We start from the raw sequence: 26,239 nt of genomic DNA on the forward strand, positions 1-26,239 counted from the left end.
CCCAGACAGGACCAATGTTTAATAGCCTACTGTTTTTATTTTAGGAGGGAATCAGTTAGGTTTTTCAAATATTGCCTGATGAATTTCAGCTAGCAACAGTTTTTCAAAAATGGATATTGCGTTTTGGAATTAAACCTTATATACCTTCATATATACCTTCATATAGCATATCTATCGAATATAGGAAGAATGTATTTATAGTGTCCAATATAAATTTCGATTGAGTGTCGTGTAGGGTTGGCTTACAAATACATTTATTGTATATTTTGAAACATATCTCTAAACATATTGAAGTGTAGAGAAATGTATTTTTGTAGTAGCCTATAGCAACTTGACAATGGAAATGCCATATTTAAAAATGAAAATGTATAAGATTTTTTTCCTGCAAATTAACCCTATAGACATTTCCCACGGATTTATAAGATGACCGACAGAGAAATAAATGTAGCCAATAACAACAACCAATAACAACAACCGAGGACTCGTCCTGAAGAAACACTACTACAGGGGCAGCCATGTTGGATCTGACAACCCATGGTTACCTACGGTTGAATCATCCGGACATCGAGCCGTAATGGCGTCAGTGGCGCAGCCTCCTTCCCGTTGACAACAGCTTCAGGGACGAGGGCGGAATGACGGGAACGGTTTCCGGGTTTCCCTTCCTGGGCTGGGACAGCAGCGAGAGGCAAAACGCTTCAGTCGATTCACTTTATTTCAAAGTTACGCACAGGTAAGACAATGATAGGTGGTTTGTTGTTCTTACAGATTAGCAGTTTGAGTCGGAGAAGGAGGGAGAAGGCACGTTAGGAAGAGTTAATGACTTTGTGGCAACATGACACCAGCCGCGGTAACAACTGTTGCATGCTAAAGTTTGACATGTAACAAAGTTTCAACGCAGTGCTGCGCTCATATTCTGTTTTTCAAATGGATAGTATAAATCAGGCTATCTGTATTTAAGGAGTTAGCTAACAAAGCTATCGACAACTAAATTATAATGTCATTGTCATAGTTGATGTTTGATAAAAACAGTCACAGTGTCTGACAGACTGGGTGTGGTGGACATCCAACTGTTCAAACCGTAAGGCCTGCCTTCATACACTTCTCCAGCTCCCCTGGCCTGTGAAACTGAACTATATTTTTATATTCTCTCAAAATATTCCATCCAACTCTCAGACAAAAGTAAAACTTTTCTCCTTCACAGAGAAGTTTTTCAGAGCAGTGCTAGTCTAAAACCCTTATTGTAAGACTTCAAATGCATTTTTAACCAAATCATTGGCCTAATGCCCTACTTTAGACCTGACGTCAGTTCCAAGGAATTATATCTACACTGCATAGCCCTAAATCAGTACCATATAATAACCATATCAGACTGACCATTCAGAGCAGAGACTTTCACACAGTTCCTCTAAGTTCCTTTTGTGTAACATTCTTGGACTAGTAAATCGCTTTCTAACATCCGATTAATTCTTGACCTTTGATTGTAAAGCACATCGGCATGAAATAAATTCAATGTTTAGACAACTTCACAATAACACAGGGAAACAATAATATATTCTCATTGTGTGTCTGTCTCAGTTAAGATGTGGCGGAGGGCCACTATTGAAGAATTATCATCCATCTTGGCTCGTATTTTTGGCTCAGTGAAAACATGCACATTATTTCACTTCCTTTCACGCTGAGTGGTGAACATTATGGGCATGATGGCAGACCCTGTACGCTGTAATCTTAGGCTGGCAGCTGCCATAGGACCAACATAGCTTTACCCAACTGGCCTCAGATCAGTAGGGATAACATCTGTCAGTACTGAAAGATGTGCTGGATCTCCGATCCAGCTCCTTCACCCCTCTCTGACCTTTCCCCTTCCTCCGGCCTTATCTCACAAAGACTGGCCCGCACAGGAGAGAGAGGGAAGACATCACTCTGTCACTACAAAACCAAGTAGGGACGTTTCCCCTCGTTTTGTAGCGTGGTGTGAACTGAAAAACAAAACTTGAGTCACAGCGACAGATCCAAGTGGCACCGCACTATTGTGCCAGGGGTTCAAATAATAATGTGACACAGCAGGATGCCTTGCTGTACTCGACCTCTTGGTGAGAAACTGGATGGAGGCACGCACAACTCAAAAACAACTCTGGTACCTTTCGATTGCCGGTTTTATTATGATACCAGGAACGCAATCCCATTTTGTTTTGCCCACAGCTTGTCTCAGCGTGTAGAAGAATGAATACATGACTCAGCACTGACATTAGGCTGCAGTATGTAGGTATAATGAGGCTGTGACACCTGTGGTAGCAACATTATACTACTAGATACTTATGATATGAGTGTGGAATTACTTTACTGTAGGTTAGACTAGAGTAAAGGGTTCACAATTGTGTATAACCATGTCACAGTTTTAGTTTTTTATTATTAATAATCACAGAATTTGGTAATATTAAAACATCTAATGTCATTTTATTTCCATTTGAATGTCCACTATAGTTTGTAAGTCAAGCTGCTCTGAAGGTGTTGATAAAAGATGCAAAAACAGCACTAAAATAATTTTGTTCCTCGAATCATCGAGACTAATAACAATGATCACATTATCCAACAAAACAATCTGCTAAGGATTTTCCCCACAGTCGTGCAGCCCCACTAGACTAACTTCTGTCATCAAATGTTCACAAACAGATTGTGAAAAAAACTTTATTTTTCCATCTAAACTTTATTCTGCTCGTACAGTAGCTGTGTGAATAGCACCGTGTTACGATAACATTTTCTTGCCATTTGACTCCCATGTGTTTTTGGTCATTTCCCATCCTGTCCCCATCATCATAAAAGGTCCATCCTGTGCTTTAAACTCTGTGTGTGTGTTATGAACGGGCCTGCTGGTTTCCTCATGGTTGAAAGGCCTTCTCATTCCGCCTATTGTGACTTTTTTTCTCTCTCTGGGCTCGCATTATAAACTGTTTCTGAAACTAAGGCCTGCAAACTTGTAATACATCTTTATTACTGTTGCCCACCACTGCTACCTTTAGCCCCAAAGGACTACTTTATTACATTCAAGCCTCAAGCCCACTGCCCACCCTCCACCCGTGTGTGTGTGTGTGTGTGTGTGTGTGTGCGCGTGCGCGTGCGCGTGCATGTGCCAAACATCTCTTTATTATGTTCAGTTAACTGAGTAGCCGTGGGGTCCCTGTTGCTCTGATCAGTTGCCAGTAAATTACCATTATTGTGGTTTTATGCCGCTGAGTTCACTAAATCACCGTGGTGTGAAATTATTGTTTCAGTGTTTCCAATAAGAGCAGAAAGTCCTTAATCTACAGAGAGTGGGTGTGCGGACCCTTGACACTGCCTGTCAGGAAGGTGAATAGTTCTGCTAGCCCTGCTGCCCCTTCATGGCTTCACTCCAGCTAATAAATCAACTGTATACGCATTACATGCCAAGACTTTGGCTTTACTAAGGTGGCATTTTTCCCTTTTGGCCCAAACTGTTTAATCTCCCCCACGTCTGGCCAGTTGATAGCTGTGTGTATGTGTGTATGTGTGTGTGTGTAAGTAGCTCAGCAGCCTGGCCGATTAAATGGCCATTATTAAGTGAGTATTATTGAAGCGTGCCTCCTGCCTGTCTGTCCTGTAGTGTTGTCTTTGTGTTATTACAACGGCGATAATGGAACGGTTTAATTAATCTGCTGCTGGACTAATGCTGGTTCCCACAGAGCCTGTCCAGGAATAACACTTGTGTATGTGTGTGTGTGTGTGTGTGTGTGTACGGCATATTCTTGTGCGGGCATCTCCATTAACTCATATGTTCATAGACACTGAAATAACACTCAGATTTATTTCTGTAAGCCTAATTGTGTTATAGTAGTGTCATATTATTAGCTATTTTGTGGCTTCTGCAGGATGCCCACACTTAAGATCAATGATTTTTTTTGAGGTTTCAGTGCCTTTCCACTGGTTTGACTGAGATAACCTCCGCAGCCCTTGCCCATAACTTTGCACCCACCCACCCACCCCAACCCTAAATTATCGGTGTCTCCCTGCACTGTCCCGCATGTGGCTCGTCCTGAATGTGGTCAGCGGTGAGGCACGTGTTCCCCCTCCTCCCCCGGCTGAGCTGCCCTGTATAGGAAAGGCTTCAGGAACCAGTGGGATAAACAGCCATTGTTCTCCCGGCGGGCTCGGTGAAACCACCCTGTCAGAGTGAGAGATCTCTGCCCACTCTCATGTAGATGCGGAGGCCCCCGCTACCATCCAACACACTGAGCGCTGTTAAACGGTTCCCCGAGTGTCCGCTAATGTGTGTGTGTGTGTGCGTCAAATACCATCGGAGAAAGGTCTTTTGAGGTTCCCATGCTTTTTTCTTTTTTTTTTTCCTTTTTAAACTAACATTACGTAAACAGAGTGCATCTCCCTTTGGCAGCGCACGCCAGCCTACCTCCTTCTAAGGCTTATCACACTCCACCTGTCAAGGGCCGGTGTATTGGTGATAAAATGGAGCCTGTTCTTCCTGCTCAGTCATTATGTGGATCATTTATCAAGCGGGCTTGTTGCTCTGTCATCTGTTCAGGGCTATAGCTTGGGATAGACGGGACTTTAGCTGTATAATGGAAGTCTGGGAATGAACTTGCTGCCCAGACTTCCTAATCTCTGCTCCGTCCAGTGTGATAGTGTCGGTTAACGGAACAGTGCGGTCATTAGCCGAAATGCAGGGTCTTAATATGAACCAAATGGAAAGGGGGCGAGTGAGAATGAACGGCAAGACTGTGCCACTGCTGCTAGAGCCACAATTTGTTCAATGTAAATATTCTCAGATGGGAGCCACCTGATGATGATTTGTGATGTAAAGATAACCTCAGGTTGCAGCTGCTGGCTGGATGGAAGACTTGCAGAATGTAATTTATCTGTAATCCAGACACATTGGCACTCAGTGGTTGGTTTCACAAAACATCCCATCCAAGTTGTTCTGATAAGGATTTGACTTAAAGTTTTATTTTTCCTAAGTTTAGGAAATTCGCTAAGAGAGTTACCACAAATATTTGAGACTGATCCCTGAGATTAGGAGGAGTATTGGCCGGAAATCAAAGGGAAGGAAGGCCAAGCTGGACAGAGGACAAAAAGCTTCTCCTGAGTTATTTGTCCAAAACATCCCAAGTTCTTCTGATAAAGATTTCACTTCAATCTTATTCTTCTATCTATTATTTTTCCTATGTTTAGAAAAGCTGAGAGTTGCAAAAAGCATATCAGACTGATTCGATGATTTTTTTTTGTAGCTAAAACTAAAGTAACTAAACTAAACTAAATAAGCCACAACAGCAGTAATGTCCAGAAATCAAAGGAAAAGAAGGCCAAATTGGACAGAGGACGAACTTGATGAGTATATGAAACAGAAACATGGTTTTTCTGATAAGGATTATTGTTAATTCAGCACAACTTCATACTCCTGGATGGAAAAAAAAACTCAGCCATATCTAGACTTTATTGAAGTTAAGTAGCTGTTTATGGTTTCTTCTCATTTTTTTGGTTGCTAAGTACGATTGTTAGGATTAAAAAAAAAACCTGACATAAGGATAAAAACGTAAGTAGTTGAGATTATATCCCCAGTACAGGACTTGAAGTGAATTTGTGCAACTCATTTTTTTAAGGAAATCTTGAATCTTGAAATCATGAATTTTTAAGAAAGATTTAAATTAAGATGCTTCATACAAGCGGAACAAGTAGTTCATTAACAGTAGGAGGTTAGGCGCTCTGTACCGTGATAAGCGGTTTATCTGACTGCCTTCATGTGTCTTATTTTCTCTTCTGGCAGGCTCGTCAAACATCCGTAAGCAGCGGCCATGTCTCAGTCTGGAGAGAAAGGGAAGGTGAGCGGACACGGCTGAACCTTCACCACATCGCAGCTCTCGTACCCAGCTGTGAAGGATCGACTGACTCTTTATAGAAGACTTTTCTAATAAGGCGGTGGTGATTAGCGCTCATGCCATTTGTAATCTCACGCGCGTACCATTGCTCATAGCACACACCCTTGCGCAGGCATCCAGAGAGGATATCCTGTATAAATGCTAGTGTTTCATGGCTCGGCTTTATTGCCCTTTGGAATGTCCAAATCTTATGCATCACCATCAATCTCACTCTCTCTCTCACACACACACTTGCACTTTCACACACACACACACCTCCATAAGAAGATAATAACATTTTGTTCTTAATACTTTTTATTGCATTCTGTGATCCCACGGTTACTGTTGGATCAGTTCATCCTGTGACACAATGTCTTCCTAAACAGTTTTTATGTCTTTTTGTGCCCTGCAGTTCCCAGAGGCAGCGGGTTATGTTGGCTTTGCCAACCTGCCAAACCAAGTCCACCGAAAGTCAGTGAAGAAAGGCTTTGAATTCACCCTCATGGTTGTTGGTGGGTTTTTTTTGTTTTTTTTAACTTATTTTGTTTGGTTTTCATGTGATTTCTTCAGAGAAAAAAGCTGTATTGTTCGTTTCTTTGCTTCTCAGGAGAGTCTGGTTTGGGCAAATCCACACTGATAAACAGCCTGTTTCTCACTGACCTCTACCCCGAACGCTACATCCCTGGTGCCGCAGGTACACACACACACACACACACACACACCACACACACATACACACACACACACACACACACACACACACTGTAATAACAGAGAAATGTCTGTTCCAATGTCTCCTGCAGAGCATTATTTCGACCGGAATGTTGGGAATGTCTTTTGCATTAGTCAAAAAAAAAACCCTCCCTTCCTTATGACTTGACTTAGATTATAACTTAGTGGTTTGAAAACAACTCACCAGACCCTCCCTGGTTCATTTTTATGGATTACAAAACACTTAACCCTTTTGGATGGAGAACTACTTTTTAAGTCATGCGTGTGCGCCTTCCTGAAGCCTGCGGGCGTAGCTGCTCACTGGGTTGTTTTGCAACCTTGGTTGGTGTGACTAAACGCATGGCTCAGGCCGTATATTAAAACCATAATCCTCATGTCATAATAGGATCATGTTTTGGATGTTAAAGTTATGAATCTACTTGGTACCTGTCCTGTTTCCCTCTTTGATGTCTCCCACCCGTCTTTCGCTCCACAGAGAAGATCGAGAGGACTGTGCAGATCGAGGCATCAACCGTGGAGATTGAGGAGAGAGGAGTGAAGCTTCGCCTCACTGTGGTCGACACCCCTGGATACGGAGATGCCATAAACAGCCAGGACTGGTGTGTTTGTGTGTCGTGGGAGGGTGTGTGTGTGGAAGGGGGGGGGGTAGTGATAATAGCTTGGGACATGTTTCCTGTCCAGAGTTCTGTCTCATCCTTCCCTCCTGTCCTCAACAACTCCCTTTCTCACGTTTCATCCAAAACTCCCCATTTCCTACCTCTCCTCCCGCAGCATTCCCTGTGTCTAGATTTCCTTTTATTGTGTGTGTGTGTGTGTGTGTGTGTGTGTGTTTGCATGTGTGGCATGTGTTGCATGTGTGGCATGGTTCTCATGCCAGTAGTGTCGATGTAACCTCCCCCTCCATTCTCGCCTCCTCGCTGTCAAAGATCCATTTCCTGGTGATTGTCCTGATAAGGCTGTGTTTTCACTTCTGGACCCACGCACTCTCTTAGGCTACCAGCTGGAGAAAAAAAGAGCAAAACAGATCAAGTAGCAGAAAACAAAATCACACCAGTTTCCCCTTTTCTTTCTCTCTACAGTATATGTCTGTGACCTCCTTCTCAACGTTTACATAATTCATAATTTAAAGTAGTAGTAAATGGATTGGGTCAAATTTGATAAGCACACAAGAATTGTGGACTGCACACAAAGCATTTTCAAATGAACAGAGCTTAGTTAAATCAGGTGCAGCCAAGTAGTTTTTTTTACAAGTTTAAACTTGCTCAAAGACTTGCTTTTATCACCCAAACTAATCAATCATGATCAGGGAGCGAAATGAAGGGATGGTACCTGCTTTTTTAATACAATCAACATGCAATATATTCACCAGATTAACCATGGAACTTGTACACAGAGATTTGTACACAGATGAAAACACAGGGAGATCAAGAGCGGAAGTCTGTGGCCAGCTTGTATATCTTCGGCCAGTGTTAGCAGCATGTTGGTTTGCCACTGAGGGATGTGTGGGCCGTCTAGCTAATGAATCTGGCCATGGTTGGTGGCCATGGTGGAAGTTCTTAATGGACACAAGCAGGTCAGATGTCTGATGGATTAGGTCTGCGGTGTACAACCACATGCCAGCAAGAGCCATGTGTATGGAGGTTTTCATTCCAACCAAACGCTACACCAGCTGATTTCACAGATTAGTTCCTCCTCTCTAGTTGAAGGTGTCCTAATCATTGAAATCAGCTGCTGTAGTGTTTGGTTGTAATGAAAACCTGCAAACACTTAGGTCTCAATGTCACATGGTTGCAGACCACTGGATTAGGTGCATCCCATTTACCAATATGCAGGATGTGATCTATCAATCCCTTGTGCCATAATCCTGGGCGAGCATCCATACAGAAATTCAGATTTCAAAAAATGAATGTGCTAATCCACAAATGTTCCCCTAGCAGACATCAGGCTATGTCGTCATAAAACTACAGGAACGTCAGATAGGCAGCACCATTCACTAACTACCTAATGTAAATGTTAGAGGGATCAGTGTGTGTGAATGCCGCCTTCATAACCTGCTGCCTCTGGGAACTGTAGAGCACAAAAAGACTGTTTAGTAAAATGGTATTGGTATTTTGTGTGGGTAAAAGATGTTTACGTCTGTCTCCGTCTCTGTTTATGATCTCAGCTTCAAGACCATCATCCAATACATCGACAATCAGTTTGAACGGTACCTCCATGATGAGAGCGGGCTGAACCGAAGGCACATAGTGGACAACAGGGTGCACTGCTGCTTCTACTTCATATCTCCATTTGGACACGGGTAAACACACACTTAAACAGACACCTACACTATCTAGCCATTTTGCTACGCACTATCCAACATAATCACCCTTTATTTCTCTCTGGGCTCTCAATTTCTCTGTTCTTTCTTCACAACTGCCTCCTCCTCTGTGTCCCCTGTCCTCTCTGTCCTAATTGTCCTTTGTCTTTTTCTTATTATCTCTTTGTTTTCTAGTCTAAAGCCTCTGGATGTGGAGTTTATGAAGGCCATCCACAGCAAAGTCAACATAGTCCCTGTCATTGCCAAGGCTGACACACTGACGCTGAGAGAGAGGGACCGCCTCAAGAGGAGGGTGGGTCGGACACACACACACACACACACACACACACACACGCACACACACACAAACACACACACGCGTGCAATGTGGATCGGAAGATGCCCACTGCTCTTGATCTCTTCTTTATGGTCTTCCGCCTAAATTCTCCAGATAAAGCCTCAGAGTTGATGAAAGCTTTAATGAAACCAGAGCTGGAATGCCTAAGCACTTGTTGCCAGGATGTGAGGGGCTTCAGAGGTCTGTTATGTGTTTGTTTTTGTCCCTTTGCAGTCATATGGTTTAGCCATTAGAAAGTAGATCACAGAATAATACACTAATAATAGCAAAATCACTTACCCCCCCCCCCCCCCCCCCCCCCCCCACTGGCACCGTGTCGCAGGCAGCTCTGCAAGTCGGACATCCGTGTGTTTGTGTGAGAATAAACACGTGTGCTCGCAGAGGTGTATAGCTTATTTTTTGTGTTTTTGATGATTGTTCAGAAGGGCAGGGAGGCAAGACATTAGAGAGGAAGGAGTGGGACCCTGTTTCAACCCAGTCTCACCCCGTCCCACATACTTCCTACTGGAACAGATCCAAGTGTCTGTCTGCCTGCACGCTCCTCGGCTTCCTGCTGTCCAGCGGTGGAGGGACACACGGTGGTGTGATATAACACACACATTCACATTCACACTCCTCCGGAGCGATGTGCTCAGCTGATAACCTCCCCCATGCAGTAGAGTTAATAGGACTTTCCTGCTTCAGTGATACATCTCTCCTCTTCTCTGCCATCCAGTCTGATGAACAATCGTTCCATTGGCTGTGATTTACATCTTACCCTTTTTATAACTTTTATGTTCTGAGCGAAGTTTTGGTGTGATTTCTAAACAAAACACCTCTGTGATCAAATACAGATGCTGTGTCTGCAGATTGCAGATAGGAACAGATCGGCTGGAAAATGTGTGTGCGTGTTGATACAATCCTCTAGTGAGATGAGATCGTTTCATTGTAGTCTTTGTAGTGGATATCTGTCTCTGCCCTTATCTCTAGTTTCATATGTGGGTCTCTACTGCTAATCGTTCAATAATCTGAGTTTATGAAAATGTGCTTTGTTGAAATTTTTCCTACTCTTTCCCAAAGGATTATTTATAGAGATTGTTTTTTACTTCCTTACCTCTGCCTCACTCAAATAAGTAAACATGTTTACTTATTGTAAAACAGGTTAAATTACATTATAGATTATACATGAGATTAGCAGTAGAAGGGTAACAACTTTTCAAGACAAGGATCATCCCAGTCAAAATTTGGTATCTCATTTCACATCCCACATTAAGGAATTAGTGCCAGTAAATTAGTGCCACATGACTATACAATAACAAAATAGGCAAAAATCATACTCTAGTAACACATTTGACATACAGTATTTTCTAATAAACCCATGATTTAGTCCAAGGATTTATAATCCTGAGCTTCAATATTTTCAAGTCTCTATGTTTTTTAATCAGTATATCTTAAAAAAAAATTTCTAGTTGTACTGTTTCATGGAATAATTGAAGCCATACTTAACCTAATACAAGACCACTATTCCTCTAGTTTATTACAGTTTGTGGTAACACATAAAAACAAGAATACTTCAAACAAGTAAACTTTGGAAATGCAATTTAAACAATTTCACGGTTAACACAATAGACTGCCATGCTTGACTTCTGGGTTCAGAAAAATGCGTGCAACATATTGGCTTTTGTTGCATATTACTTTTTTCACCTCCGCCCGCTCAACTCTGCCCTCTCTGCCTGTGTGTTTTGATTAGATCTCAGCCCGCCTCCCCACCTGTACGCTCAGTCCCAGACCCCCCGCCCGCCTCTCTTTCAGGTCTTGGAGACGGTGGTCTGGCAGGCGTTGGGCTGTGCTGTGCTGCTCAGTTCAGATCAGCTCTGCTCTCTTAGAGTCTGTTTTGTTCAAGGCTCCCACAGTCAGCTTGCATGAAAGCGCTGACGCAGCATCTTAGGACAGACAGGGTCACAGCGTGGGCATCCAGGACACACACAGTCTTTCTTCCTGTATTTTCTAAAGAAGACAACGGGACTTCACGCTCAGTACAGTTTGATAATCCTGGAGCTCAATAGTCACGCTCATACTTACAGTAGTGTGCAAGTCGTTCCAGCATCAAAGGTGAAATTCCTCCATTGTGTTGTCCTTAAGGGACTTATCAGCTGAATTGTACTGTGTAGTAGTGTTTTGTGTGGTGACCTTCCCCGAACCTTCTGACTGTTCCTCTGGCCCTTAAGATGAACAAAACCACGTTTCCTGCTCCCACTGACCCCCGCCCCAAACGACAGAAAGCCCCCGAGCTTGTTGACTTTCTAATCCAGTCAGCAAAATACACTGCGCTCAGCTATTTTGATCGACTTTTGGTCATAATATTTTGTCATTTTTTAGACATCTTATAAAAGTGTAGCCAATAGTGGCGGGATGGGAAAGGATGAAAGAGGGAGAGCAGAAAAGGCTGTGACAGTATCACTCTTTCCTCTTTCCTGCTCAACCGTCCAAAACACTGTCTGTCCAATAGGCTTGGTTCACATGCTCCACTAAGTGTTCCATTAACAGACATTTCCCACTGTCCGCTAACGAGCAATTAGCGTTTGGGTTCAGCAAAAACACACACACACACACACACTCACTCACACAGGTCAGTGTGTAGTACTCAAAGTACTCAAATCCAAACACAACAAATCCAGCAAAATGGCACATATATTTTTACACCACCTCCCCATTTTATGGTGTAGCTCTTTAGAGAGCTGGTATACCACACACTATAAATAGATGATTTAATTTAGCTAGAGTCTATCTAATGATAGTGAGTTCCTGGACAGGCCATTATTGTCAGGAAATAGAGAGGGTTAATCCAGCTATCAGCTCCACATTTAGACACGGCACCACACTGTCCCTAAGGGAGGCATATTATTCCCACTATCTCCTGTTTGGGACATACACAAATTTTATCTACAGCACAATTTGTAAAAAGCACAATTTGTAAAAAAGTAGGCTGCAGCAGTGCCGCTATACAGCCTGACTGTCTGGGGAATGTTTACATTCTGCCCGAGCATTTCATTTCTACATGGAGTCCTATCTGGGATTTGATCTGACAACACTGTAAATGGTAAGATTTGCGTTACTGCAAGTGCTCATTCAACTCTGTAAGTGTCTCTCAGGAGAACAATTATGTCCCGCTCGATTATTTGTTCGTTAGATCAGATTAAGTGAAGTGGTGCTTAGGTATACGTGCCTGGTTCCTGCCATACAGCGCAGTGGAGCCGAGCAGCGGACCTTCCTTCTGAGGTCAGAGAGACAGCAGCCAAGAACCTGCCAGAAAGCCTAGTGCTGGAGAATGATTGATAACCCCCAGTGTTTTTACCCCAATATTTATTAGTTTGTTGTTTTATTTTTTTGCTGGGCACTTTCTCACCGTTTTGAGCCATTTGTCTCTCACTAAATGAGACTCCCCCTCCTCTGAGGGTCGCTCCAGCCCTTTCTTGTATTATTAGGCGGAAACAGCTTGTAGAGAACAATATAGGTTTCCTGCAATGTGTCAAGACTATTCCACCGACAAGACACAACCTGTTGCCCTGCGTAGTACAGGCTTATGGACAAAGTGAACAAACCTCCCCTCTTTCAGCTTTCATCCCCTTAGTTCTGCTTCCCACTCTCCCAGTTCACTTGTTTCCTCACTCCCTTCCTTTCCTGGCATTACCTCCCTCTGCCTTTTACTTTCTTCCTCTACCTCTTTGTCTCCTCCTTTTTAATTCTCTCTAATGCCAATTTCCTTCACTGGGGTCACAGTGGTCTGTAGCTCATAAGTTTCCCTGAGCAGGGCATATTGAGGAGCTGATCCTCTCAGTCTGGGACCTTGTAGTCATATCCTGTGTAGGGCTTTAGTCTCAAACTGCTTTACTCGTTGTTTTCTGTTTAAAATGAAAGTACAGGACAGTACACAGCCGGTTTGGACTGGACTCCTGGTGACCACGAAAAACAAAAGGATGCCTGCTTGCGGCTGTCGGCTTGATGAACGCACAAACAAAACACTAAATTATGAAACTAAATAGTAGGGTATTTTTTTCCCCCTTTTTTGACAATTTCAATTTTACAGTTTCACTTGATTTATAATTACAGAAAAACTTGATTATGAACATAGTAGTATATTCCAAATATATAGAATTTTTAATTCTTTAAATCATCCTGCGAAGCCCCAACCCCCAAGTTGAGAATCACTGACTAGTGGCTCAGTGTGCAACAGTTAGAGCTCTTGTGCTCCTCGACGGGGAGGCAGCTTAATCATCTCCACACTTTCTTTCTAATAGACTGGGTTGTGACGAAGTTTCATTAAATCCTCAGAAATTACGGGAAAGGTTAGCGGAAGCCAACCAGTTGAAGTCTTGCCACTGGCGTCACCCCCGGTCTGTGTGATTTCAGCGTCTAACCCTCCTGCTGAAGACCTTTCTCCTAAGCCAGAGGTCAGCGAGGGCTAGAGAACCCGGCTCCTCCTCTGTTCTCGCACAGGGCAACAGACAATAGTTCGGCCCTTTTTCCTCCCCTCCTCCCTGTTCCCCTCTGTTTTCCTCCCCTCCTTGCCCTCTCCCTGCATCTCTTGTCTCCCTCCTCATTTCCCCTCTCCTGTTGTTATCTCCTCTCCTTTCTCCTCTCTCCCCTCCCTCCTCCCGTGTCGCCCGTCATTCCTCCGTCATTCCTCCCCCATGTGGATCCCTCCCTCCCTCCCAGAAGAAGTCTGTTTGTCCCCTCGGCTGCCATATTTCACCCCGGCCGAGGCGCTGTCACAGTTTTCCCTTCATTGTCTGGCGAACTGTCGTCTCCCCCTGGCGCTCTCCGGCAGGCTCCGGCTGTGTGAACCGGCTCTACGGCCCCGCTGGGACACATTATCAGCGCTAGCCTATTCGCACCGGCCAGTATTGTCACCAGGATTCCTTGAATAGCAATCACAGAGAGCGAAGAAATGTTACTGTAACAGTCAGTCTTTGTTGAGTTAGAGAAGGAAATGATTAGGCAACTGATTAATGATCTGTAATCTTGTATCAAGCTGGACGTCCAACTCCAATTCCCTCCTTTTTACCACATTACTCAGCTCTGTTCCTTTGTGGGTCTGCTGTGTTGGTTCGGCTTTGCTTGCTGCACAACGTTTGGCTGACGCCCGGGAGTAAAGGTTGAGTGCTGATTACCTCATCCTTACCTCACTGGTCCTGTGTCATACATGTGTGTGCATGTATGTGTGCGTGTGTGTGTGTGTGTGTGTGTGTGAGAGTCCCCTGGTCGACTTGTGCCCAGTCCCTTTCCTGACAGTGTTTCAAACACGCGGATGTATTTATTTTTCTGCCCTCCAGCAGTCATTGTGCCAGGGCATGCACCACGTTTCTGCAGATTTTAAAACAATAAATATGCGTTTTCCCTTGTGGAACGAGCCACTCTAATACACACAATCATGTGCTCTCAAGTGAATGAGGTACCGGCCGACTACAGTGTGAAAACAGTGGGTTTCTTAGTTCCTATAGAAATACTTGAGAGCCAACTTGAAAAGATTGGTTTCCGGGCCGTTCACTTCGCCTCAAGTCACTTTATGCTGTTGAGTTCTTATTTGTGTCACATTTTTGGGGGGGAAAGTGCCTTTTGATTACCAGACCGAGCTGCAAGAAATCCTAAACTCACCCTGTCCCGTCTCAATCTTGCTTAAATACAAGATTACATGAATAGCCTGATTGTTCCTCTCCATGCTCTTTGATCAGAGCGAGAGGTGGGTGGTCTTAACTGTACTAATACTTAGTCCAGACAATGGGAGGGAGGGTGTGTGTGTGTGTGTGTGTGCGTGCTTGTCGTTCTTATTCATATGATGCCTACTTGTTACCATGGTTATTATGTTAGTTGCCTCTGTACTTTCCATCAGTACCTCCTGCAAGAACAATTCCAGCTGTTCTGGTCCGGTCTTTTCCAGTCTGGACTGTCCACTCATTACTCAGTCTGAGCTCTGACTCTGACTGAATATATCTGGAATGTGTGTGTGTGTGTGTGTGTGTATATATATGTGTGTGTGTGTGTGTATGTGTGTGTGTGTGTGCCATCTTTAATTCTCTGCACAGAAAGGTATTGTTTTCCCTGTGCTGCGAATAGGTACAGTATGTGTCAGGGTCTGCGTAGTATGTGTGTGTGTAGAAACTGATGCTGCTTGAGCGGCCTGAGCGCTGTGAGTGTGTGTGCGTATGTGTGTGTGTGTGTGTGTGTGTGAGTAGGAGGTTGGTACGGGGGTCTAAATCCCTCCGCCCCCCTCAGATCAGGTATTGTTGGGGCTCCCTCGCCCCCCCAGACTCCCTGCAGGCAGGAGAGAGTGAGTTCAGTCTCAAGGCGTTTCCTGGCAAGAGAGAAGCATTTGTTCTCATGGGTCTTAAGGTTAGCAAATTAACTTTTGAAACCGTAGTTGTTGTGTTTTTGTTTTTTTGGAGAATATCCCCTAGTGGAAATCGAGCAAAGAGTCAGCATTTACTTTTCATGCTGCCAGACTTTTGTTCTCCGTTTTGTAATCTTGTAATTTGTGTTTGTAATATTTGTTGTTCTCCAAAGCTAGAAATACTAATTACAGTGACTTGCAGATACAGTGATTTACAGTCCTCCTAATGCTATTCATATTGAGTGTAAATATTTAGGTAAATGGACTGATGATGAATTTACTTTTAAGATCCATATTTATACCTTAAAAACTGAGAATGAATCTTAGCTTTCTCTATAGAAAAAAAAGTATTGTTTCCCTGTCTTCTGTAGACAGAAGATTGTGGAAGCAACTTACCTCTCTGTTTTAGACTGTGGAGATGTAATTTATAGACGTACAGTTGTCTTCACTCTTAACACCTGGACGCTGTTTGTAACTGGAGATGCTGGTACTCATTATATTTTCTATCAGAAAGTAGGCTGGCCCTTTATTTCTGTGTGAAGAGATCAGCATTTGTTTTTGTGTACTCAAAAATTCCCTCCAGACTGACTGCTGCTCCATGTTTCTTTGATTTGCACTGATCTGGGAACGACAGCTTTTAGATTTTGGGCTCCATGTACCTGGAACAGAGTGCAGCAAACCTGAAGCTTGATGCTTTGGTTGTGATTAGACAATTCAGGAATCTGATAAAGAACCTGATTGACTTTAAATGTGGATGTTTAATTGATTGTTTTAAAGGATAATTCAGGTCACAGTGACTGTTAAGCCCATTTTCCAATATGCCCTCTCTCCCTTCTAAAAATTCCCATTGCTATTATCAGAGAAACAATTATCATGACTTATTTCCCTACGTCTAGACACCATTCGGCTTTATTCAACCCCAGAAAATATTAAAACCAGATTTCTGAGATGACAAATTAAGTGTAGTAATCCATGGAGATGTGTGTGTCTAGTTAGGCCTCACTTAATAAAGCATTAAAAAGACTTTTTTTTTTTAATTAATGCATGCATTCAGAAAGCCCTCACTGGACAAACAAAAACGTTGGAACAAGGAAGTAGGCAAAACACTGTAGCTGCACAGCTCTATCATTTGGAACAATGTCAGACTCTGAAAATTAAAAATGTAAAAAATACTCTAAATGCTAACATGACTATGACTATGTCCGGCTAGTTTCTTCCTAAACTCTCACCTCAATCGTTGCTTACACTTTTTGTTCATACCAGAAGTCCCACCTCAGCCGGCACATCTCGCCAATCGCTAACGTCCTCTGTGGTAACATCTCGCCTCATCTCAAGCCTCTCAGCTGACGAAGAGAGTTTATCCACCTGAAAGCATTTCCTATGAAATGGATTTAGAATAAGGTGCTAAGTAAGTTTTATTCTTCGACATGTAGGTGCACCAATCAGTCGGACCTAATGATGATGAAAAGCTTGTGTCTTATCTGCTGCCAGACCCATTTCAAAATCTAGAAAAATATAGGTAAAATATAGGACTTCTAAAAAATCTTCTAGCTTCAGGTTTCCACAAAGAAAACACAGGAATTTCATAGGGGACAGAGGGCTTAACATTCACCATGGCTGGAATTATCCTTTAATAAATGCGGCACTCTTGGAAAAAGAGGGCTCCCATCCCTCAAGGTGTCTTCTGAGTATGAAATAAAGGTTAAATGAAAATTAAGGCTAATCAGCTATATTAATTCTAATGGTGCTGATGCAACGTTTCATTCCCATGGCCAGCTGCAAGGTTACATAAAGAAAAAGTCACCCTGGCCTGGTCTCTCCATGAGTTCCCAAACCTTGCTCTTCTCAATCAGGGTTGATTAGTGTAGAGATGCCGTTTTGATTGTTTTGTTTTGCAGATTTTTTTTTCACTCTGCATTGTTGATTTCCTAAGAATGCTGTGGTACATGTTTCCACTTCCAAGTATTGTTCCCTGGTAGTTTTAGTTTAATGGACACACACCATGCCAGGCCAGAGGAGGCCGAGGAGCCTCAGCTGTGTCATCGACAGCAGTATTACAAAAGGCGTTTGTGTTTGTGACTCTGTGTGTGTGTGTGTGTGTGTGTGTGTGTGTATATTATTGCATGTGGTTACCTGTTGCATGTAAGGCTGATCTCATACTGGACAGTGTTCGCCTCAATCCCCTCTTTTGTTTCTTTGCTCACTCCTTGTCAGCCATTTGTGTTCTTCAGATGCTGTTTGTCCAGGATGCGTTTCTCATTGCTTAGTGGGTGTTTTAGTTGTACTAATATTTTTGTGGGTTTGCTTGTGACAATGAGCAAATCAGGTGAAAATATTATTCCCTTGGCAGGTTGACGTGATAAAACGGTTGATCCCTGTAATGATGGGTTTGCACCCTGTTTCATTGTGATTGGAGGTTTTGGTTAGACCTGCTGTGTAATTTGCCAAAAACTGCTTAGCCATGTCTCCCACGACTTCTCCCTGAGTAATTATATCTATGTATAGACTTGCTGGTATGCTATATTTGGTTGGTCCTGACTGCTATATTTAATACCACTATGTCTAGAAGGGTACTGAGCCTTAAGAACACGTATACACTGTGAAAACATGTGCCTGGCATGATTCAACTGCACTTCATCAGCACTTCATTTCTTACCACTTTTATAGACGGACAGCATCAGCCTCCACCCTCATACTTATCATTACTGCCCAACATGAGGGAATATTTCCATAAACAGTACGTCATATTTGATCATGTGAGCCAGAAACCTAAGGCGATAAATCTCTGGCTTCCTTTTCTAATTAATAGTGAGGCAGAGTCTTGTGTGGCATTGTTTGTCTCTGGCCCTGACAGCACTGAGTGGACCTGGACAGCCAACCATAACAGCACAGACAGAGAAGGGGTGGGGGGGTGGGGGGGTGTATTATAGCCCAACAGGATGGTCATAAAATCAAAATGGCTCCCACTGCCAACATCTCAGTGCCAATGAAAATACACAACTGCAAGTGGGAGAAAGAGAGCCTGGTGTAACATTAGGGATTAAGGCCTACATTGTTTACACTAAATCAGCAGGAGACAACAGGGATTTAGAGTAGGCAGTGATTTTGACATCTGATCATCCCTGAGAGGTCTTGATTATAGGTGTCAGGCTGTGCTAAACACATGTTACGGAACAGAATAATTCAGGTAAATAGCCATTTGCAGCTTTCGGCTTAGCAAGGTCTGGAAACAGATGATGGCAGACAACGGACTATGACCAGATGTTGTTTCTGGATAGTTTATTGTTGGTAAAACATATTGCTTTGGAAGCAGTTTTGTCCTTTCAGCGAAATGCTTTGTCACAGTTAGTCATTGGACAGGTTGCTTCTTAATCGCAGTTTTTTCATCTTTTCCAGCTCCATGTTTTTCATATTTTTCATTTTTATCACACTTTTCTCAGAATTTATCTCCGCTTTCCTCTATTCATGTTACTGGATTTGTTGTTTGTTTCATTTTTCCTGCCATTGTTTCAGATATGTTTATTTTCCCACTGTGTGCAATGTTTCCCAAAATTCTCTATGCTCTGCCCCACCAAAGTGATGTTTATCCAGTCGCCATGTTAGACGGATCTGTAAATTGTGTGTGTGTGTAAGAGAGGGGCTCTGGTCCTATGTCACGCTCTCCTCTGAGTCCTGCAAAGTCTGTTTGTTTTTAGATCTGCCCCGCAACAATACCCGACTCTCCCCACACACACTATCTCACACACACTGTGCTCGGAGCTCACTGAGAAAACAAGCGACAGCCATAACAAGGGCTCAAACAGTAGCCCGCTCTATAGGAAAACCTGCTCTCACTTCCCAGGCTCCTGGCTGACTCACCACTGTCCTTTTTTATACGCGACATGAAAGTCCCCAAAAAAGTCAGGAAAACAACACTTGACATTTTTTGGCCCCGTTACATAAGACTACATTGTGAATTTAAAATTTTGCTCTTGGGAAAACAAAAGGAAAATGCAGCTTTGATGTTTAGAATAATAAATACCCACATCTGTCCCCTAGATACCGGTGAAGAAACAATTTACAACAAAGGCGCTTTCTTCACCGGTGGGCCTCCGAATAAAGGAGGGTGAGAACTTCTAACTCTCTTAGAACTTTAACACACACACACACACACACACACACACCCCCACACACACACCATTATTATTTTTCACCTGCCTACCCTTTCTGTCTCGCCCCTCTTTTCCTCCATGGGGTACTTTAATTAAATGTGCTGCTGCAATAACAGGTGCTCGCCCACTTCCTCCTCTTAGTCTAGTTATTATTCTCTTACTTTTCATTTTTGGGTCAGAGCTGCAGTTTGTTCATACAGCTCAAAGGTTACTAAAAATGTAGATATTTATTTATTCACTGAAATTACCAAATCTGTGCCCCGTTGGAATCAAGTAGAAGTTGTGCAAGCAGCAAGAATGCGTTTTCAGGAGTAAGGGGCTGTTATCAAGGCTTACACATGCATATTTTCAGTTTAAGAGAAATCCTTTGTGAAATAACAGAGAGGATATTATAATAATTAGATGAGGAGAATAATAGATGGTTGATTTATTGGGCAGTTTGAGCAGATTACACCTTGTAGAAAGCCAAGCTGAGCCTCAGACAGTATCTGCAGTGAAAGTTGAGGAGTCATGTTTGTCTTGTGCGGTGGGATGTCAGGAGTTCATGTTGAGGTCGTGAACCCTGCCGACTCAGGCTCACCCTCTGCTCCCATGTTTTCTTCTCCTAGATCCTGGATGAGATCGCGGAGCACGGGATCAAAATCTACCAACTACCTGACGCTGACTCTGATGAAGACGAGGAGTTCAAGGAGCAGACCAGAGTCCTCAAGGTGAGAGAGGGATGCACAACCTGCTGCTAGTTTGGTGTTTCCATCTGCTGGCTTAGTGATAGACACCGTTCTCTCCCCTCCTTCCCTCCACTGCCTGCTCCCCCCCTCTGATACCTTTATTTTCCATATCTGTTTCCGTGTCCCTCCCTCCGTCTCTGTTTCTCTCCGGGGATCCTCCACCCTTTATCTCCCTCTCCCAGGCGAGCATTCCCTTTGCTGTGATTGGCTCCAACCAGCTGATCGAGGTTAAGGGGAAGAAGATCCGCGGCCGTCTTTACCCCTGGGGAGTGGTGGAGGTGGAGAACCCCGAGCACAACGACTTCCTCAAACTGCGCACCATGCTTGTGTGAGTGTCCCTGGCAATAAAACTGCTTCAGAAATTGGATTTTGGGAAGGAAAGTCCCTACAAAAAAAAAGCTGAACCGCTGCCTTTTTAAAGCTGGCTGTAAATGTCCACTATAGGCTATCTTTGGAAAAGTCTTTGGAAAATCTCTACTGCCTCCTAGTGTTGGAAGACAGGATTGTGTGTCTGATGTTTTTTTTTTTTTTTTTGCAGGACCCACATGCAAGACCTCCAGGAGGTAACTCAGGACCTGCACTACGAGAACTTCCGCTCCGAGAGGCTGAAGAGAGCTGGCAGGTGAGACGTTTATTTTTTTAAATGTTTTTTCTGTGAATCGAACAGCGGATGAGCTGCTGTATCTGCACCAATGTCAGTAATCTGTAACTAATGTGTTTTCTGTCTCTACAGAGCTGTGGAGGAGGATGTGGTGGATAAGGACCAGATCCTGCTACAGAAAGAGGCTGAGGTGAGAACGCACACACCTACACACACGCTCTCTCTCACTCACACGCACGCACACACACACACACACACACACACACACACACACACACACACACACACACTTCAAGCTCAAACCAATATTATTAACAATTTTAATTCTTTAAGTATGTTTATATTTTATCAAGGGAGAGACAAAAGTATGGTTTATTTCCATCCCCACCATCTTTATATCCATTGTTTACCTTCTGAGCCGTGGAGCCTGCACTTGTCATTAGGTTTTAAACTGTTTCCTGGCTGCTCTTGATTGGCCTGTTTGCGTTACTAGGGCAATGTATAGTAGTGACTGGGTGGGGTGTAATCAGAGCTGTTTGTAAACACCGATGCCCAGCAAGGATATGACATCACTTCCTGCCTGGATGTTCTGGCCTAGTTTTATGGTGGGAATGACCTCAGTAATGTAAAGAGCAAAGCTGCAGGAATGGGTGGGTTTGTGTGATCTGTTTCCTTACATGATGTCAGGTTTTGGGTGGGTGGATTATATAAATTACTGTGTTCAGGGCTTAGATTTGGTTGCTTACCACTAATATGCTCTTGCATGTCGATGATCTTTTCAATCAGTCTATCTCTAACCTGAATTCAGCTACAAAGAAGCTCTGGAATACCAGAGGAGCTTTGCCTTTTGGTTGTTTAGAAACAACTTGATTGTTCAGAGCAGCCAGATACACCTGACACTACATCAGTTGTCCATCTTAAATAGACATGTTCAGCCTTTTCCAGACACATAAGACCCACTAAAAGACTGAAAACTGAAAATAATGCCATTGCATTGGTGTGAAAACCTGGAAGTTCCACCATCAGCCACTAGGTGGAGATACACATTAAAGAACAGCACATGGCTGTTGATTATTAAACAGTATCTGACTGGTGTTAGGAATTAAGTTCAACACACTATTTTGTGTGTTAATGAGTAACTTAACATTGTTGCTTGTTTTTTCAATTCATTTAATCAGCTAATTTTCAAATTAGCCAGTTGTTACTTTCAAACAAAGTTGTTTACTTTTTCGTTATTTATTTTTGGCATCGATTTTATCTACTGCTGTTACAACAATGCTCTGATGAGTAATTCATATGCACTGAAGCATGTTAAATTACACTTACGTTTTACAAAACAATGACAAGGAGCCCCTGCAAAAAGTCAAGTCAAGCCATCTCCTGTGGGGGTGATATTTGGCAACGTCTTTGGTGCTCAGCGGTCATTGCTCTGGTGTTTTTACACTTCCCAGAGATCACTTGGCAATCAAACAGTGTGTCCAGTACTGTGACGTCTTTTTCCTTGGATTTTCTGTTGATCAAGTTTGAGTTTCTGTAGGTGGCACTCTTTTCTTTGTCTGTTTTGATTTATTCCAAACAAACTGTTTCTGCTGCCAGAGGATTTTCCCCTGAAAACAGCTACCCTCCACTGGGGTTTTTAGCAAATGTAAAACTTTGATGATTGGCAATAGAGATGAAGAAAACGGAAATTTATTTATATGGAAAAGGTCACAGGTTATTACTTTAAAACTAATACTCTCCAAAACTGATTGTGATCCTTTCTTCTTCTTTTTTTTTTTAATTTACTCCCTGTAGCTGAGACGCATGCAAGAGATGATTGCTCAGATGCAGGCACAGATGAAGATGAAAGGGGACGAGTGAAAAGGTTGGAGCAGAAGGGAAGCATGGGGTTCTGCCCCCTCCACCCCCCCCAACCCCCCTCGTCCTGCTCTGAATCCATCCCTCCCTGCCGCCACGCCTTCAGTTCCCACCCGTGACCCCAGGTATCCAGGAACAGTGTGGCCTGCACCATTATCCACATACCTCTGCACTCCTCCCCCTTTCCCTTTCCTCCAAACATCCATCCATCAGCTGTTCAGGAGCGCCGCGTCGACGTTTTCTCCTCTGTATCACAACACTTCGCTCAAGTCAATGAATCGACTCTCACTGTTTGTCCTGTTTCGTGTGTCCTAGTTTGCTGTGTGGGATCGGACAGGATTAGAATAAGGGTGATCATGAAAATGTTTGGATACTGGATGATCACCATTGATGTATATATATATATTATTTGGTCTTTGGTCTTAAATTATGTTCCACAGAGCTGCCAGTGATAACGGTACTAAGGGTCAGAGATTTTTGCGGTCAGCACTAACATGTTTACAAAAATGTTTGTAGGTATTGTTTGTTTTGTTTAAGTCCTGGCGTTAGTTGGTGAAGCGTCCTTCAGATGCTACAATTTACAGTTTATTTACAGCACTATATCTAAAAAGTAATGACTGTTCATCATGTTTTGAAAAACATTTTAATTATCCTCAAAATATATATAACTGTGTGCTTCTCATCTTTTGTCTATTGGCCTCTGAAATAATTCCATAACCAAACACCTTTTCCTCTTAATGGATTCAGACCTTTGGTGCTTCTCTGTCAGTTTGATCAGACAAGGTTAATGTGAGCTGAATACTCTTTGTTCCAGTTTTATAATGCTATTAGTATAAAAATCACCATTGAGAGGTATGTGCGGACTGTCGGTTATTAATGAGGGAATCTGTGTCCTTGTCTAGAGGAATGAGGAATTCTTATGAGTCTGGAATTCCTGATAAATAAAATATTTGTCCTTGTTTGTGTTCAGCCCTAAATCTTTAAGTGGGTTTGGTTGGTAGGCTATTATTTATAGGTCAACAAACTATAAAAAGTAATAAAGACAAACAAGCAGAATAAAAGATGGTTAGATGGAGCTCAGATTGTGAGGGTTAAAAGTCAGCTCCTATATTTCGGTTATGGCTGTGCTAAATGAAAATCACCTCTGTCCTGAGTGATCCAGCTCATATAGGATCACATTAAAGCTGAATAAAAGTGCCATGTTGTTGTTATGTTGTATTTATCAATGAGTACTGCATGAAACTTGCTGCCAGTGCCATTCCACTTCTACAGACTGAAAACTAACCAAATGATCACGTCAAATATCTACATACATACGTGTCCTTATTTGCTTCACTGATGTCATTTCAAGTGTAATATTCCATTTGTACACTACAGGAGCAGTTTTGGAGGTTTTTGCCTATTTGGCACCAAGCTCTGTGAGTCATTTTCTTTCATCATATATGGGCTTTCCTGTCTCTTTTTCACCTGTCTTTTTTAAAAACAGAATATTACAATATGCAACTGTTGTTTGTGTTATGCCAGCCTGCTCCTGTTACCAGCAAACTAAACATCCTAACTGTTATGTGTGTTCAGTAGTGCCATTTACTGTGCAGTCATTGGTGTGACATTGGCATTATTTTGTTCTTCTATCTGTCCTTTGCTCTTATATGCAACTTTGTCTGTTGAACTTATTAAGACAGACAGTATTAACCATAAGTCAGTAGAGACTTGTTTTTAGGTGTCTCCATTTTTTGTTTTTGTATTTCTTGCTGAAATAAAGTTTCTTTAGAGGCACAAGTTGTCATTTGTTCATTCAAATGGTAGACTGACATAATTTGGGGGGTTTGAAAGATTTGTGGCAACTAAACCCTCAGTACGCCTGTATTGAGTTAAAGATGTCTACCTTGTTGTCTGGTGGCAATTTTCTCAAGAAAAATATTTTATCATTTGATATTCCATGTATTCCTCAAAATTCTTGTCTGTTACCTCTTACCCATGTAAATTTATCTTCAGTGCATTTTCAGAGAATTGTTTTTGTATTGACCCCCCAAGTTTCCATGAGCACGGTCACAAAGAGCCTCATTCTTTTTAATGTAAAACACTAGATACTATATATGGCCTGTAGTGTATGTAGTGTGTCACATGGTCACATTGACTCATAGCTATTTGCATAATGTTCATAGGATGTGTGAATATGTCTGAGCAAAAATTTGTACTGCTGACACTAAAGCTGTGTGTGTACACACAGCACTGAGTGAGTTTTATCACAGACTTAAAAAGACTGCAGCAGTTATGGGAATCTTTCTACAAAACCATATTTACATCTTATCGTTGGATCGTTTCCTTACTTTTTTCATGAAATATATAAAAACGTTGCAACCTTTTGCCCTATACTCTGAATTTTCTTCAATACTAAAAAGTATGTTGCATTCACATACTATTGGCAATTAAAAAAACTGCTTCAAAATTGTATTCAGGTTCATGCAGATATCACTGTTATGGTCAAATAATGCATTTAAAAACTAAAATAAAAGCAGTTCAGTAAAAGAGGGGGGCAGAACAGTTTGTTTCTGAGGGATAAATAAACCCCGCTGAAACATGACAAATAACATATAACATAATTCTAATGCAAACATTATGTCATAAAGATGAAAGGCCTTCTTAATAAATTCCACTGATTTCAGTGAGGGTCATTGTGAGCCTGCCCTGTGACGTCATGCATTCTAGGGTTAACAGCATCTGACATGTGGACCGGGACTGGCTGAGCCTGCATACCATATAGTGAGGAGGAGGGACTTGACGCTGTCAGCTCACCCCGCCCCCCCTGCTTTCGGCCCGTGCTTTAGAGCGGCTGCTGTCTCTGAGCCGTCGGTTCGGTAAATCGAGGGAGGAGAGCAGTTAACATGACGAGCAGCATCAGGTACAAAAGTCGGATCCCGATTAAAACAGGTGAGGATGATTAAAGGATTTTTTTTATTGTCATATGCATAGCCTGATTGAGAGTCAATGTAATGATTGCTTCATGTCCCCCCCCCTCTCTCTCTCTTATTCCCTGGGCGTCGCTCTGCATCCCTGCACCTGCGCCTCCTCCCATCCATCCTGTAATGGCCAATAGATGATACCACGGAGGTAAGAGAAATCATCAAATCTCTTATTTGATCATTTTTGGTAATGTTGAATTGTCATTCTCACTATATAGCATTGTCCGAAACCTTAGCCGCACGCAGCACGACCTCGATAGCAGCAACAACAGCAATGCCACGAGATTCTCAATGCTCATGT

The 26,239-nt window shown here is 42.7% G+C and overlaps 1 protein-coding gene across 1 annotated transcript; it reads left to right on the forward strand.

Annotated features, from left to right (window-relative positions):
- The first annotated feature begins 620 nt into the window (after positions 1 to 620).
- Positions 621 to 24,771, forward strand: LOC139639596 (septin-2). The gene is made up of 12 exons (XM_071513729.1): positions 621 to 730; positions 5,792 to 5,846; positions 6,295 to 6,394; positions 6,490 to 6,576; positions 7,090 to 7,213; positions 8,779 to 8,913; positions 9,109 to 9,226; positions 20,398 to 20,499; positions 20,700 to 20,845; positions 21,056 to 21,139; positions 21,251 to 21,308; positions 22,913 to 24,771. The coding sequence occupies exons 2-12, from the start codon at positions 5,820 to 5,822 to the stop codon at positions 22,976 to 22,978; spliced, it is 1,047 nt and encodes a 348-aa protein (XP_071369830.1). The 5' UTR covers positions 621 to 730; positions 5,792 to 5,819; the 3' UTR covers positions 22,979 to 24,771.
- The last annotated feature ends 1,468 nt before the right edge of the window (positions 24,772 to 26,239 follow it).

This window comes from Centroberyx affinis, unplaced genomic scaffold (genome assembly GCF_046629955.1).
Source record: "Centroberyx affinis isolate AG114_WGS23_722 - 3 ecotype Tasmania unplaced genomic scaffold, CSIRO-AGI_Caff_v1 ptg007444l_1, whole genome shotgun sequence".
NCBI classification, from domain to species: Eukaryota; Metazoa; Chordata; class Actinopteri; order Beryciformes; family Berycidae; genus Centroberyx; species Centroberyx affinis.